Source organism: Mustelus asterias, chromosome 20 (assembly GCF_964213995.1).
Source record: "Mustelus asterias chromosome 20, sMusAst1.hap1.1, whole genome shotgun sequence".
Classification (NCBI taxonomy): Eukaryota; Metazoa; Chordata; class Chondrichthyes; order Carcharhiniformes; family Triakidae; genus Mustelus; species Mustelus asterias.
This window is the reverse complement of record NC_135820.1, coordinates 71,242,062-71,256,835: the sequence shown is the minus strand read 5'-3', so window position 1 is coordinate 71,256,835 and position 14,774 is coordinate 71,242,062. Positions and strand designations below refer to the sequence as shown.

Below are 14,774 nucleotides of genomic sequence, written 5' to 3'. Positions count from 1 at the left end.
ACTTTCAAAGCCACTGGAAGCCAATCATGTAGTAAGAGCTGGAGTAAAGTAGGCCTGACCACTTCAGATTGACATTTTAAAATTTGTCTATTGTGGTAAGCCACTATTAGCTTATTGCTTGTGTGTGTGACATGCCTGGACATGCCCCTGCCGGCCCTGCCCGGGACTCCTCCCCTCACCCTGGTCCAGGTATAAAGGTGACTGCTCCCCACCCCCCTGCCTCAGTCTGGACCAGTTCATCGGCATGGGTGTGCTCCAAGTCTTTTGCTAATAAAAGCCTATTTGTTCTTGTATACAAACTAGTCTTTGCTCGATTGATGGTGCATCATATATATAAAAGGATGCTTTTTTCTGGGATAGCTGATATGAATCTTGGCACATTAAGTCCTTTCTGTTCTCCGCTGCATTCCCGTTCAAGATGTACTTTTCACCATTTTGTCAGTACCCTTCGTCAGCTCTGACCAAGGGCCATCCAGACTCGAAACGTTAGCTCCATTCTCTCTCCGCAGATGCTGTCAGACCTGCTGAGATTTTCCAGCATTTTCTGTTTTTGTATCTTTCAGCATGTTTGTTTCCACTGTAAGGCTGAACGCTGACTTGCAGCTGAAGATCTCCCAGCTAAATCTTTCCCCCCTTATGGCAACTCTGGTTAAGCTGAACGACAGCAAGAGTCGGTTCAAATTAATTAAAGTTAGGCCCTGTGGTGGGATTGTGGTGGTGAGTTTCCGCTTGTAGTTTAATTGTTCCACCGGGGCTTTAACTGATTCATTCTCGCATCAGTCGCTGGCACTTACTGGACACGCAGACTGAATTGATGGCTTAGCCACCGCATTACACGAGTATAACAGTTATTACATAATCATAAGTATGGGGAGAAATTTGGGCGGCGCGGTGGCACAGTGATTAGCACTGCTGCCTCACAGCACCAGGGAGCTGGGTTTGATTCCCGGCTTGGGTCTCTCTCTGTGCAGAGTCTGCACGTTCTCCCCGTGTCTGCGTGCGGTTCCTCCGGGTGCTCCGGTTTCCTCCCACAGTCTGTAAGACATGCTGGTTAGGTGCGTTGGCCATGCTAAATTCTCCCTCAGTGTACCAGAACAGGCGCCAGAGTGTGGCAACTAGGGGATTTTCACAGTAAATTCATTGCAGTGTTAACGTAAGCCTACTTGTGACACTAATAAAATTAAGGGTGTGACTGCTGGAAATGGCTTAGTCACCGGAGAGATGTATTGATCACACAAGGCTGCATTTTTCTTATGCTTAATGCATAGAATTTATTTCCTGATGCTTCAGTAACTCAGATTGGGACACAAACAATTTCTACTTTGTTTTCCTTCGTGATTGAAACCCAACATTCCTACTTATATATCATTTCTTATATTCTCCTCACTCTCTGACCACTTCCTGGTTTCTTCACCCTTTCTGAAGGTGCTGATTCATGCAAGACTATCATTTCACAGAGTACCTGGCTCAGGTAGTCACTATTGGCATAGAAGGCAACTATGGCAGACTGGGAATTTTTAAAGTTTATTTATTAGTTTAAGTAGGCTTACATTAACACTGCAATGAAATTACTGCAATGAAAATCCCCTAGTCGCCACACTCCGGCGCCTGTTCGGGTACACTAAGCAAAAATACAGCATGGCCAATGCACCTAACCAGCACGTCTTTTCGGACTGTGGGAAGAAACTGGAGCACCCGGAGGAAACCCACGTAGACACAGGGAAGAACGTGCAGACTCTGCACAGACAGTGACCGAAGCCAGGAATCGAACCCGGGTCCCTGGCGCTGTGAGGCAGCAGCGCTAACCACTGCACCACCGTGCCAATATCTGTGCACTGGCAGTTTTCCAGCAACATCTACTAGAAAGCAACAATCACTCGTTGACAGAAAATGCTGGAGAAACTCAGCAGGTTTGACAGCACCTGTGGAGAGAGAATAGAACCAACTTTTTGAGAAAGGGTCATCCAGACTCTCTCTTCACAGATGCTGTCAGACCTGCCGAGATTTTCCAGCATTTGCTGTTTTGGTTTCAGATTCCAACATCCGCAGTATTTTGTCTTTAACCACACCTTGAATTTATACTGCACCTTTAATGTCATAAAAGAAAACACACGTGGGGTTACGGGGATAGGGCCTGGGCGGGGTTGTTGCCAGTGCAGGCTCGATGGGCTGAATGGCCTCTTTCTGCACTGTAGGGATTCCATGAGATTAAGAGATAAAATTTAACAATGAGCAGACAAAGAAGTACTGAGATAGGTGACTGAAAACCTAGCCGGTGAGGTAGGTTTTAGGAGAAATAGGGAAGAGGGAGATGGAGAGGCAAAGAAAGTCTTGAAGGAATTTCAAAGCCTGGGGCTGAGACAGCTGAAGGCATGGCCACCCAATGGTGATGGAAATCAAGGTTGGGCAAGAGACTTGATTGAAGAAAATCAAAGGTTAGAACCGGAGCTAATTTTGATTTTGATTTGATTTGATTTATTATTGTCACATGTATTAACATACAGTGAAAAGTATTGTTTCTTGCGCGCTATACAGACAAAACATACCGTTCATAGAGAAGGAAAGGAGAGAGTGCAGAATGTAGTGTCACAGTCATAGCTAGGGTGTAGAGAAAGATCAACTTAATCCAAGGTAGGCCCATTCAAAAGTCTGACAGCAGCAGGGAAGAAGCTGTTCTTGAGTTGGTTGGTACGTGACCTCAGACATTTGTATCTTTTTCCTGACGGAAGAAGGTGGAAGAGAGAATGTCTGGGGTGTGCGTGGGGTCCTTAATTGTGCTGGCTGCTTTGCCGAGGCAGCGGGAAGTGTAGACAGAGTCAATGGATGGGAGGCTGGTTTGTGCGATGGATTGGGCTACATTCACAACCTTTTGTAGTTCCTTGCGGTCTTGGGCAGATTTTATACCTCTCTGTGATCCTGGGAGCTGAGACTGGTTTGGTGCTGCCCCAATTAGCATCATGAACTGGTTTTTGAGCGTAGGCCTCTTGGGTCTGTAGAGTTCAGTACAATCGTCTGGGGGCAGCAAGGTTGTATAGTGGTTAGCATTACTGCCTCACAGCACCAGGGACCCTGGCTCACTCGTCCTGAAACCATAAAATCTTGCCCGAGGTTAACAGAGCTTCCCAGGTTCCACCCCTCGCTCGCTCCGATTCTCATGGTGGGCGGGCCAGTAAAAGTCTGGCCATTATCTCTAAACAATATGGACTGACTTCTCTGACTGAAATGCTCAAAGGAAATGTGATTCATAGAACCATAGAACCCCTACAGTGCAGAAGGAGGCCATTCAACCCATCGAGTCTGCACTGACCACAATCTCACCTAGGCCCTATTCCTGTAACCCCACATATTCACCCTGCTAATCTCCTTAACACTAAGGGTCAATTTAGCATGGCCATTCAACCTAACTCACACATTTTTGGACTGTGCAAGGAAACCGGAACGCCCAGAGTAAACCCAGGCAGACACGGGGAGAATGTGCAAACTCCACACCGACAGTGTACCGAGGCCGGAATTGAACCCGGGTCCCTGGCGCTGTAAGGTAGCAGTGCGAACCACTGTGCCGCCTCAAAACTGAGATCATTTCTGGCAGCAGTGGGATTCGAACCCACACCTCCACAGAGCCCTAATGCAGTGCCTTAGACCACTCGGCCATGCCAGCACAGTGCACAAATCAATGCCAGGAGTGGGATTTGAACCCACGCCTCCAGAGGAGACTGTGACCTGAAACAGCACTTTAGACCAATCTGCCATCCTGACGCACTTAAAAGAATAAAACTTCTGATTCTGATCTTTCATTTTGCCAGTTGTTGACAAAATCACTCAATATTGTTCCTAAGAACTGTCATTACTTAGAAAGTTCAAAACTAAGGGACGCGAATATAAGATAGTCACTAATAAACCAAACAAAGTCTTCAGAAGAATCTTCTTCACGCAGGGAGTGGTTAGGATATGGGACTTGCAGCTCCTTGGAATAATTGAGGTGAACAGCATTTAAGGGAAAACTAGATTTTTATTCTTTCATGGGGTGTGGGCATCGGTGGCAAGGTCAGCATTTATTGCCCGTCCCTAATTGCCCTTGAACTCAAGAAGCTTGCTCGGCATTTCAGAGGGTATTTGAGAGTCAGCCACATTGCTGTGGATCTGGAGTCACATGTAGGCCAGACCAGGTAAGGACGGCAGATTTATTTCCTAATAAGATTTTAGTGAGCTAAATGGCTTCTTACCGCAATCAATTATATTTTCATGAGACTAGCTTTTAATTCCAGATTTATTATCCAGATTTCAGTTTCACCAGCTGCCGTGTTCTCAGAGCCTGGGCCTCTGGATCATTAGGACAGCAACGTTACCATTTCCCTACCATCTCTCCCATACACATAAAGGAGAAAGGGAAAGAAGAATATGCTGATAATGCGAGACAAAGACTGGTGGGAGGACGTTTGTGTGAAGCATAAATGCCAGCAAAGGCCAGATGGGTAGAGTATTCTGTTCCTGACTTGATTTGATTTATTATAGTCACATGTATAGGGGTACAGTGAAAAGTATTGTTCCTTGCTATACAGACAAAGCATGCCGTTCATTGAGTACATAGAGGAGAAGGAAAGGAGAAGCTGCAAAATGTAGTGTAACAGTCATAGCTAGGGTGCAGAGAAAGATCAGCTTAATATAAGGTAGGTCCATTCAAAAGTCTGACGGCAGCAGGGAAGAAGCTGTTCTTGAGTCAGTTGGTACGTGATCGCAGACTTTGGTATCTTTCTCCCGACGGGAGAAGGTGAAGGAGAGAATGTCCGGGGTGCGTGGGGTCCTTGATTATGCTGGCTGCTTTGCCGAGGCAGCAGGATGTGTAGACGGAGTCAATGGACGGGAGGCTGGTTTGCGTGATGGACTGGGCTTCGTTCACGACCCTTTGTAGTTTCTTGTGGTCTTGGTCCTGTGTGGTAACTGCTATGTAATATGCTTTAAATTGTCGGGATTCAATATTTTACCAGTATTGAGTGAAAGAAAGTGATCCTTAATGATGACCTAAGATGTTTATCAATTTTTTCAGGGGCTGCTTTAGGCACCTGAAGCTTGGAGTTGTCATAAACCCTAACTTTGTTTATTTGCAAAGCGCCTCAGGATTTTCTTTACATAAAGGAAATGTCTCTTGCACTCATTGTTGGATTTAATAGTCATGAAGTTATGTTGATGACACCTAGTTTTTCGACTCTCCCACAAGTCAAAACATCATTAAAGGTCCATTCATTGTGTGCAGATCTAAGGGAGAGTGTCTGTTGCCTTTTCTCTGTTATCAAGTGTCCAGTGAATTTGTCAACTGTATTTTAAAAATTAGGAATCTTCAAAAAGTCAAGCCAGAGGAAGGTGAGCTTATGGTGTCTGGTGTATATATATATATATATAGGGTCAGCTAAAAAGATTGAGGTTGAGCTGTTCTTGCTTCTGACCCTGTACCAAATTAGAGTAACAAGGTGGCACAGTGGTTAGCACTGCTGCCTCACAGCGCCAGGGACCTGGGTTCGATTCTGGCCTTGGGTAACCGTCTGTGCGGAGTCTGCATGTTCTCCCCGTGTCTGTGTGGGTTCCCTCCGGGTGCTCCGGTTTCCTCCCAAAGATGTGCATGCAACCAGAAAATAAAAGACTTCAGTTACGTGGGAAGCCAGGGGAAGCTGAGGGGGCAGCACGGTCGCACAGTGGTTAGCACTGCCGCCTCACAATGCCAGAGACCCAGGTTTGATTCCCGGCTTGGGTCACTGTCTGTGCGGAGTTTGCACATTCTCCCCGTGTCTGCGTGGGTTTCATCCGGGTGCTCTGGTTTCCTCCCGCTGTCCAAAGATATGCGGGTTAGGTGGATTGGCCATGCTAAATTTCCCCGAGTGTCAGGGGGACTAGCTAGGGTAAATGCATGGGGTTATGGGGGTAGGGCCTGAGTGGGATTATGGTTGGCGTAGACTCGGTGGGCTGAATGGCCTACTTCTACGCTGCAGGATTCTATGATTGTTCTCGTTAGAGCAGACAAGGCTAAGGGGACTTTGAATAAAGGTGTTCAAAATCATGCATGCCTTTGACAGAGTTACAGAGGAGGAACCGTTTCCAGTGGCCAAAGAGTTGGTATTGATTTAGGGTAATTAGCTAAAGAACCAGAGACAATGACAGGATTTTCCGGCCACGCTCACCCCAAAACCGGAAAACCCGCCCAAGGTCAAAGGACCTTTGCATGGTCCGCTCCCCGCCCGCTACGATTCCCGGGAAAAGTCCCCCCAATAAGAGAAAACACTTTTGTCGACACAATGATCCCAAAGGTGGGGCGAGACTTTCCAGCTGCGTGCGCCCCAAGACCGGAAATTCCCATTCCAGGTCAATGGACCTTTACATGGTCCGCCAAGTTTTCTGTCCCACCTGCTACGATTCCCACGGGCAGACAGGACGGGAAAATTCCGTCCGTGCTGTCTGAGAATGGAACGCGTTTGGCGAGTATCTTTCAAAAGGAAACTGGAGAAATACTTGAGAGGTAACACTTCACAGGGGGAAGGGGAAATACAGAGTGGTGGAAATTGTTGGATAAGGTTCTCCAGACGTTTGACACAACGTGATAAAGCTGGATTTCTTTCTCTCTGAGCTGCCTCGTTCTATGCATACCATCCTTTTTTTTAAGTAGGGGAAAGTTAGCCTTGAAGTAGACGCACGTTCTGTGAGTAATCGTCCTGTTTTTATTGCAGTGAGACTCTTTCTGAAGAATAACGTGAATCCAGATCTGTGCAATGAAGATGGACTTACAGCATTACATCAGGTATGGAGCACTCCTTTATTCACTTGACGTACCAGAAATAAATCATGCAGTCCCAGTTGTAGAAACAGAAAACTTTTGCAATTCCCTGTTGAGTCCAGCCTCCGTAAGGGAAACATTTATATAAACACTTTTACTCGTTGGTAACAGAATCTCTCACACAAGAAGCTATTATCATCGTAAAAGCCAAGTACACTTTCACTTCCAGTCTGTTCTAAGTTAGTTGTTCTCAGTCAGGCTGAAGATTAGTTTTACAGAAAGCCAGCACTTTTATGACATCTTGCATCTATCTATATATATATCTATTTCCGTCATGATTGACTGCATACTGTTCAGGAGCAGTCAGCTGTAATGCTCACACTGACAACCTGACTTAGATCAGTTCAACAGAATCATAGAATCCCTGCAGTACAGAAGGAGGCCATTCAGCCCATCAAGTCTGTACAGACGGCAATCCCACCCAGGCCCTATTCCTGTAACCCTCATTTATCCTGCTAATCCCCCTGACACTAAGGGGCAATTTAGCATGTCCAATCCACCTAACCCGCGCATCTTTGGACTGTGGGAGGAATCCGGAGCACCCGGAGGAAACCCACCCAGACACGGGGAGAATGTGCAAACTCCACACAGACAGTGACCTGGGTCCCTGGCACTGTGAGGCAGCAGTGCTGACCACTGCGCCACCGTGCCGCCCAGCATAGAGTCATGGATGTTAAGCCTCTCAGTTGCAGTCCAGTATGGCCTCCTTCTGCACTGCAGTGATTCTATGATTCTACACTTGAAGTGCTCTGCTCCCTTCAAACATACAACCACAACTTGGACTGTTACTGTAGTAAGCAGTGAGGTTTGTATCTCTGTGTAATAATGAGGTGAGTCCTTTTAAGAGGCAAGGTTTCGGAGGGTCGTGTGACCCGTTTGGCCTAGTGGGTCAAAGTGCGCGAATCCTGGGGTTGAACGCGGGCTCTGCAAGACAGTCTGGAGACTGGTGTCGAAGTATTCAGTAGCATCTTTCTCACCCTCTGTACACAGTTATTCCTGTTAATCAGTATCTCTTTAGTCACTTCACTTGGTGGTTGCCACTCTTTGCAAGATACTACACTATGATTCTGCGTCCATGCATGGTGAGTAGCCAATGAGAGCTGCACCTTTAAGGAGCGGAGGTTGAGGGAAACAAACTATCTTCCCAAGAGGGAATAAAATCATCAGGTACTCCCGGGCAGCACGGCGTCTCAGTGGTTAGCACTGCTGCCTCACAGCGCCAGGGACCCACGTTCAATTCCAGCCTCAGGTCACTGTCTGTATGGAGTTTGCACTTTCTCCTCGTGTCTGCGTGTGTTTCCTCCGGTTGCTCCGGATTCCTCCCACACTCTAAACATGTGCAGGGTAGGTTGATTGGCCAGGCTAAATTGCCCCTTAGTGTCAGGGGGATTAGCAGGGTAAATGTATGTGTTTGCAGGATTAGAGATTGTGATCAGTGCAGACTCGATGGGCTGAATGGCCTCCTTCTGTACTGTAGGGATTCTATGATTCTTGTCCCCTTCCCCATTTCTGGCTCTAAGGGAATTGACAGCTTTGCTGATGCCTTGCAAGCAAAGTGCCTCTGATTCATGTTGTCCTGTCCATTCTATATAATGATCAGTCATCAGAATCCAGCCCATGCTGCCAGCAGTTATCTCCATGGAGATCTTGGTGCTCCCCCAACTTCTGACCATTTTGCGCACTCACAATTTTAATCGCTCTACCACTGACAGCCCTGCTTTCAGCGGCCTGGTCCCAAAACTCGGGAATTCCTTCCCTAAACTTCTCCCTCTCCCTACCTACCTCGTCTCCTTTCAAACAATCCCAAAAAGTCTTTATCCAAGTGTGGGGAACCATCGTTGGTTCCCACTGGATAGTACTGAGCCAGGGTCTGGCCAGTACTACAAGTATGTACATATGTTGCTGTTGGGTTAGGGATGGGTTGTTCTACTTGTTGCTGTTGGGGTTAGGGTGGGGTTGTTACACCTTTGTATTGTAGTATTGTGGTACATCCCAGTCGGGCTCCGCCTCCTGGCAGAGGTATAAAGGTCCCTGCTCTGGCTGGGACCCCTCAGTCTGGGATCGTGTATATAATTGGTAGCTGCTTTGTTACAGCAAATAAAAGCCTTTATTTCCTGAGCTCGTGTATGATAATGCGCATCACCAAGTTCCTGTTCCAATATCTCCTCACATGTCTTGGTGTCAAACTGTGCATGTTTACACTCGCATGGCGGTGCCGAGGGGGTGTTTTACTGCAGTAACAGTCCAAGTTATTGTTGTGTGTCTGAAGGGAGCAGAGCACTTCAAGTGTAGAATCATAGAATCACTACAGTGTAGAAGGAGGCCATTCAGCCCATCGAGCCTGCACCAACAACAATCGCACCCAGACCCGGTCCCCATAACCCCACGTATTTACCCTGCTAATCCCCAGGTTGGTGGTGACGTTCACGAGGGGTCATAGGTTCAAGGTGAAGGGGCGGAGCTTTAACACAGATATCAGAAGGACATATTTTACAGAGAGGGTGGTGGGGGCCTGGAATGCACTGCCGGGCAAGGTGGTGGAGGCGGACACACTGGGAACGTTTAAGACTTATCTAGATAGCCATATGAACGGCGTGGGAATGGAGGGATACAGAAGAATGGTCTAGTTTGGACCAGGGAGCAGCACGGGCTTGGAGGGCCGAAGGGCCTGTTCCTGTGCTGTATTGTTCTTTGTTCTTTTTTGTTTGTTCTTTTGTAATCCCCCTGACACTAAAGGGTCAATTTTAGCACGGCCAATCAACCGAACCCGCACATCTTTCAGACTGTGGAAGGAAACCGGAGCACCTGGAGGAAACCCACGCAGACACGGGGAGAACGTGCAAATGCCACACAGACAGTGACCCAAGCCAGGAATTGAACCTGGGTCCCTGGCGCTGTGAGGCAGCAGTGATAACCACTGTGCCACCGCGCCGCCCAATAAAAAGTGCCGCAGCAATAAAAAGTATTTGCGGCCATGAAAATCTTGCAGGAACGCCGCGTTAGTCTGAGGCTCAACACGTGAAGACTCTGAAAAGGAGAGCTTTCATTATTCATGCATCGACTGGAAGCTGACAGGGCAAAGTGCACATTGGCACTTAATTATTAAGAATAACCCAAAAATATCGAGGTTACATCAGTTCCAGTAAACCGATTAATGCGAAGGGACTCACACTGTTCTTTTATTAAAGCATTATTTTATACACCCCCAGCACCCATATCGGTTATCAGCCCCTCTGCATCTCCAAATCAGATGGTTACCTGAATGACCATTCTCACGTTTCTGCTACATTGTAATCAATTACCAGGAGGCTGAGGGAGAACGTTTCTGCTGTTTTGGCTGCTGGATGAAGAGGTGTGAGAGCCGGCGGGGGGGGGGGGGGGGGGGGGGGGGGGAGGGGCGTTGGGGGGGGGATGGTGGGCACTTCTGCGGCTTACATGTCAGTATGGGGGCTGAATGGCCTGTATCAGTGCTGTACACTCATTGTAACTTAATTTTGAAATACTGTCCATTGGGCGGCACGGTGGCACAGTGGTTAGCACTGTTGCCTCACAGCGCCAGGGACCCGGGTTCGATTCCCGGCTTGGGTCACTGTCTGTGCGGATTTTGCCCGCTCTCCCCGTGTCTGCGTGGGTTTCCTCCAGGTGCTCCGGTTTCTTCCCATAGTCTGAAAGACGGACTGGTTAGGGTGCATCGGCCATGCTAAATTCTCCCTCAGCGTACCCGAACAGGCGGCGGAGTGTTAGCACTGCTGCCTCACAGCGCTCGGGACCCGGGTTCGATTCCCGGCTTGGGTCACTGCCTGTGCGGAGTTTGCACATTCTCCCCGTGTCTGCGTGGGTTTCCTCCGGGTGCTTCGGTGTCCTCTCTCAGTCCAAAGATGTGTGGGTCAGGTTGATTGGCCATGATAAGTTAACCCTGGTTTTGGGGGGGGGGGATTAGCAGGGTAAATAGGCGGGGTTATAGGAATAGGGTGGGATTGTTGATGCATGGGATTATGGGGATGGGGCCTGGGTGCGATTGTTGTCGGTGCAAGCTCGATGGGCCGAATGGCCTCCTTTTGTACTGTAGGGATTCTATGATTCATCCAACATGCGTTATTTTGCCTCTCTGAGAATTTCTTCCCCTGATCTGCACAGCTGAGTTCAGTAAGTTGCTGCAAATTAGTGTTCCAGACCTGCGTCTCCAACGCACCCAGAAATGGATGTCTGGAACATCCACACCCTGCAGCAGCGGTGCTGAATCACGGTGTCTCTTTAAAGGGAATAAAAAGGGCAAAAGAAACCAGGAAATAGATGAATGATCTCAGAATAGCAGCAAAGATGAAAGCATTTCCCTTGCAGCTTGTTCTTTTATTAGCCGATCTCGTCCTTTTTGATGTATGCTGTCCAGCTGGTCAGATGAATTCTGTTAAATCTAGCAGATGTGTTCGGCTGTAACTCACAGAGCTCACAGACCTGCCCTCACAATACAAGTAGCCTCATTTTGGCGTAAGCCATGACTAGATATTTGGGATAATATCTGAGGTCAAAGGTAAAAGAATGGGGGCCAAATGTTTGCCTGGATGTGGAGTGCGTGAATGAATCACAGAATACTACAGCGCAGAAGAGGCCCTTCAGCCCATCGAGTCTGCACCGACTCATGAAATGCCCCGACCTGCCCACCTAATCCCACTTGCCAGCACTTGGCCCATAGCCTTGAATGTTATGATGTGCCAAGTACTCATCCGGGTACTTTTTAAAGGATGTGAGGCATCCCGCCTCCACCACCCTCCCAGGCAGTGCATTACCACCCTCTGAGTAAAAAAGTTTTTCCTCAAATCCCCCCTAAACCTCCCACCCCTCACCTTTAACTTGTGTCCCCTCGAAACTGACCCTTCAACTAAGGGGAACAGCTGCTCCCTATCCACCCTGTCCATGCCCCTCATAATCTCGAACACCTCAATCAGGTCACCTTCTCTGCTCCAACGAATGGCAACACTTAGAACCATAAAATCCCTAAGGTGCAGGAAGAGGCCATCTGACCAATGAGTCTGCACCGACTCTCCGAAAGAGCATCCTGTCCAAGCACTCCCCTCCGCCCTATCCCCCAAACCCTGCGTATTCGACCCGGGTTCAATTCCCGGCATGGGTCACTGGAGTGTGGAGTTTGCATGTTCCCTCTGTATCCGTGCGGGTTTCCTCCGGGTGCTCCGGTTTCCTCCCACAGTCTGAAAGATATGCTGGTTAGGTGCATTGGCCCTGCTAAATTCTCCCTCAGTGTACCCGAACAGGCGCCGGAGTGCGGCGACTTGAGGATTTTCACAGTAACTTCATTGCAGTGTTAATGTAAGCCTTACTTGTGACACTAATAAATACATTTTAAACTTTATTTTTATCATGGCCAATCCACCTAACCAGCGCATTTTTCGGACAGTGGGAGGAAACCGGAGCACCCGGAGGAAACGCACGCAGACACGGGGAGAACGTGCAAACTCTGCACAGACAGTGACCCAAGCCGGGAATCGAACCTGGGTCCCTGGCACTGTGAGGCAGCAGTGCTAACCACTGTGCCACCGTGCCATCCTTAGTCTTTTGGGGGGGAGGAAATGCAAGTTTCCTCCATATTCCCTATTTGGGAGCCACAAGAATACGCAGGTCAGGTTTTTTCTAGCCCAGAGGAAGATTCGGCCCTGGGTATCCAAAAGAAATCGAAGCACTGTATGACTGTAATAAGAAAAGTAACCTTATCTTTACCTTATAATTACCCGATCATGCCAGAGGCCACTTATAAAGTGATAAACCTCTTCTAATATCACCATTGATCCAATCACAGAGACATGTGATCATACTCTGGGCTAACTTGTTCTTTTGTGCATCTAGATCACAACGGTAACAACCGACATTTAAATCGCACCTTTTTAATGTAATGAAGCCTCTCAAGGCATTCCACAGGTGTGTTACGAAACAAAATACGGCCCAAGTCACATCAGGAGATTTTAGGCCAGATTTGCAAAAGTTCGATCAAAGAGGCAGGTTTTAAAGAGTGTCTTAAAGGAGAAAAGTATGGTGGAGAGGCTGAGAGGTGTAGGGAGGGATTTTCAGAGCTTGGGACCTCGGCAGCTGAAGACAGGGCTACCCTCTGATGGAGCAGTTAATATTAGGGATGCTCAGGAGGACATAATTAGCGGACTGTAGATATCTCTTGCTCGAGCGTGGAGCTGGAGGAGGTTCCGGAGATAGGGTGGGGCAAGGACATGGTGGAATTTGAAGAAAAATAATCAGAATTTGAAAATCCAAGGTGTTGCTTGACCGGGAGGCAGTGTAGGTCAGCGAGCACAGGGCTGAGAGGGGAACGGGATTATGTAATTGTGGATTATGTGGACGGCACAGTGGCACAGTGGTCAGCACTGCTGCCTCACAGTGTAAGGGACCCGGGTTCGATTCCCTGCTTGGGTCACTATCTGTGTGGAGTTTGCACGTTCTCCCCGTGTCTGTGTGGGTTTCCTCCGGGTGCTCCGATTTCCTCCCACAGTCTGAAAGATGTGCCGGTTAGGGTGCATTGACCTGAACAGGTGCCGGAGTGTGGCGACTGGGGGAATTTCACAGTAGCTTTGTTGCAACGTTAATGTCAGCCTTACTTGTGACTAATAAATAAACTTTAACTTTTAAAAAGGGATTAGGCTACTTAGCCCCGCCTCTTCCATCATGTCGTGGCTAGTCTACATCTCAACTCCACTCACCCACTTTGCTTCCATACTCCTTAATGTTCTTACTTAGTACTTTTTCCCTTAAGTTGAAGGAGAGCTTAGATAAGTCATCATTAAGAGCAGCGATCCATCCCGTGGGAGTAAGTGAGAGCTTGCGGTGATGCTACTCTGCTTCGTGTCCCTTCACTTAATTAAATACCATCATGCACAGTGCTGTTAACAGAGTTCCACAGAAGCTGGATCTGTCTAAGTGAGGTTTTAAATGCAACCCAGCTTTTTGGTTTCTGCTAATGGCCCTTGAGAGTATCCCTGTTTCTCCATCTGCTGCAACTTGGATGTTTTGCAATTTTGATTTCTTTCTTAATCAACACCCATCGAGCGCAGTGAAATCTTGATTATCTGTGAGAGTATTTCTCAGTTAGTTTGCCGTTTAAACTGTGAGCGAGTGTTTTTTAATTGGTCTTGCAGAGTCTGGGCGCTTGAAACAGCTGGATTAGGTGCTATCTGGAAACAGCTGGATGTGTTGCTTTCTGATGTCTAGTAGCTTATAGAATTTGACATTCAGGTAGTCCAGACAATCCATCTCCTGGTCCATCACATAACCTAAGCCTTTGGGTTGGGTTATCAGCTGGGAGTCATCGCACAGGTTTGGGGGCCGAATGGCCTCCTTCTGTACTGTAGATTCTATGATCTAAGTTGGGAATTTGTTTGGGCTAGCAAAGCGTTAATTTTTAAAAATTCCTACCCTTGATTTTGAGTCCTTTCCATGGCCTTCCACCCACCCTTATTTCTCTAACCCTGTCCAGCCCTACAACCCTCTGAAACCTTTTCACTCCTCCGATTCTGACCTCTTGTTCATCACTGATTTTAATCGCTCCACCATCGGCGGCTACTTAGGCTTCAAGGTCATAGAATGGAATCCCCACAGTGCAGAAGGAGGCCATTCAACCCATCGAGTCTGCACCGACAACAATCCCACCCAGGCCCCATCCCCGAAACCCCACTAATCCCCTACTAATCCCCCCAACACTAAGAGGCAATGTAGCATGGCCATTCAACCTAACCCGCACATCTTTTTGGAGTGTGGGAGGAAACCGGAGCATCTGGAGGAAACCCACGCGGGGGGAACGTGCAGACTCCGCACAGTGCTGTGAGGCAGCTGTGCGAACCCACTGTGCCAACGTGCCACCCTAAGCTCTGGAATTCTCTCCCTCAAACTCTCCGCCCCCCCTCTCCCTCTCTGCTCCCTATACAACTGTCCTTGAAAC

General features: G+C 48.0%; 1 protein-coding gene across 3 annotated transcripts in view; it reads left to right on the top strand.

Annotated features, from left to right (window-relative positions):
* ppp1r16b (protein phosphatase 1, regulatory subunit 16B) overlaps window positions 1-14,774 on the top strand; it is a 161,303-nt gene that overhangs the window by 94,450 nt on the left and 52,079 nt on the right. For all 3 annotated transcript variants that reach the window (XM_078236164.1, XM_078236163.1, XM_078236165.1), the window contains exon 3: window positions 6,714-6,784. In XM_078236164.1, the coding sequence (XP_078092290.1) occupies window positions 6,714-6,784 (71 nt within the window). The remainder of the gene's footprint in view (window positions 1-6,713; window positions 6,785-14,774) is intronic.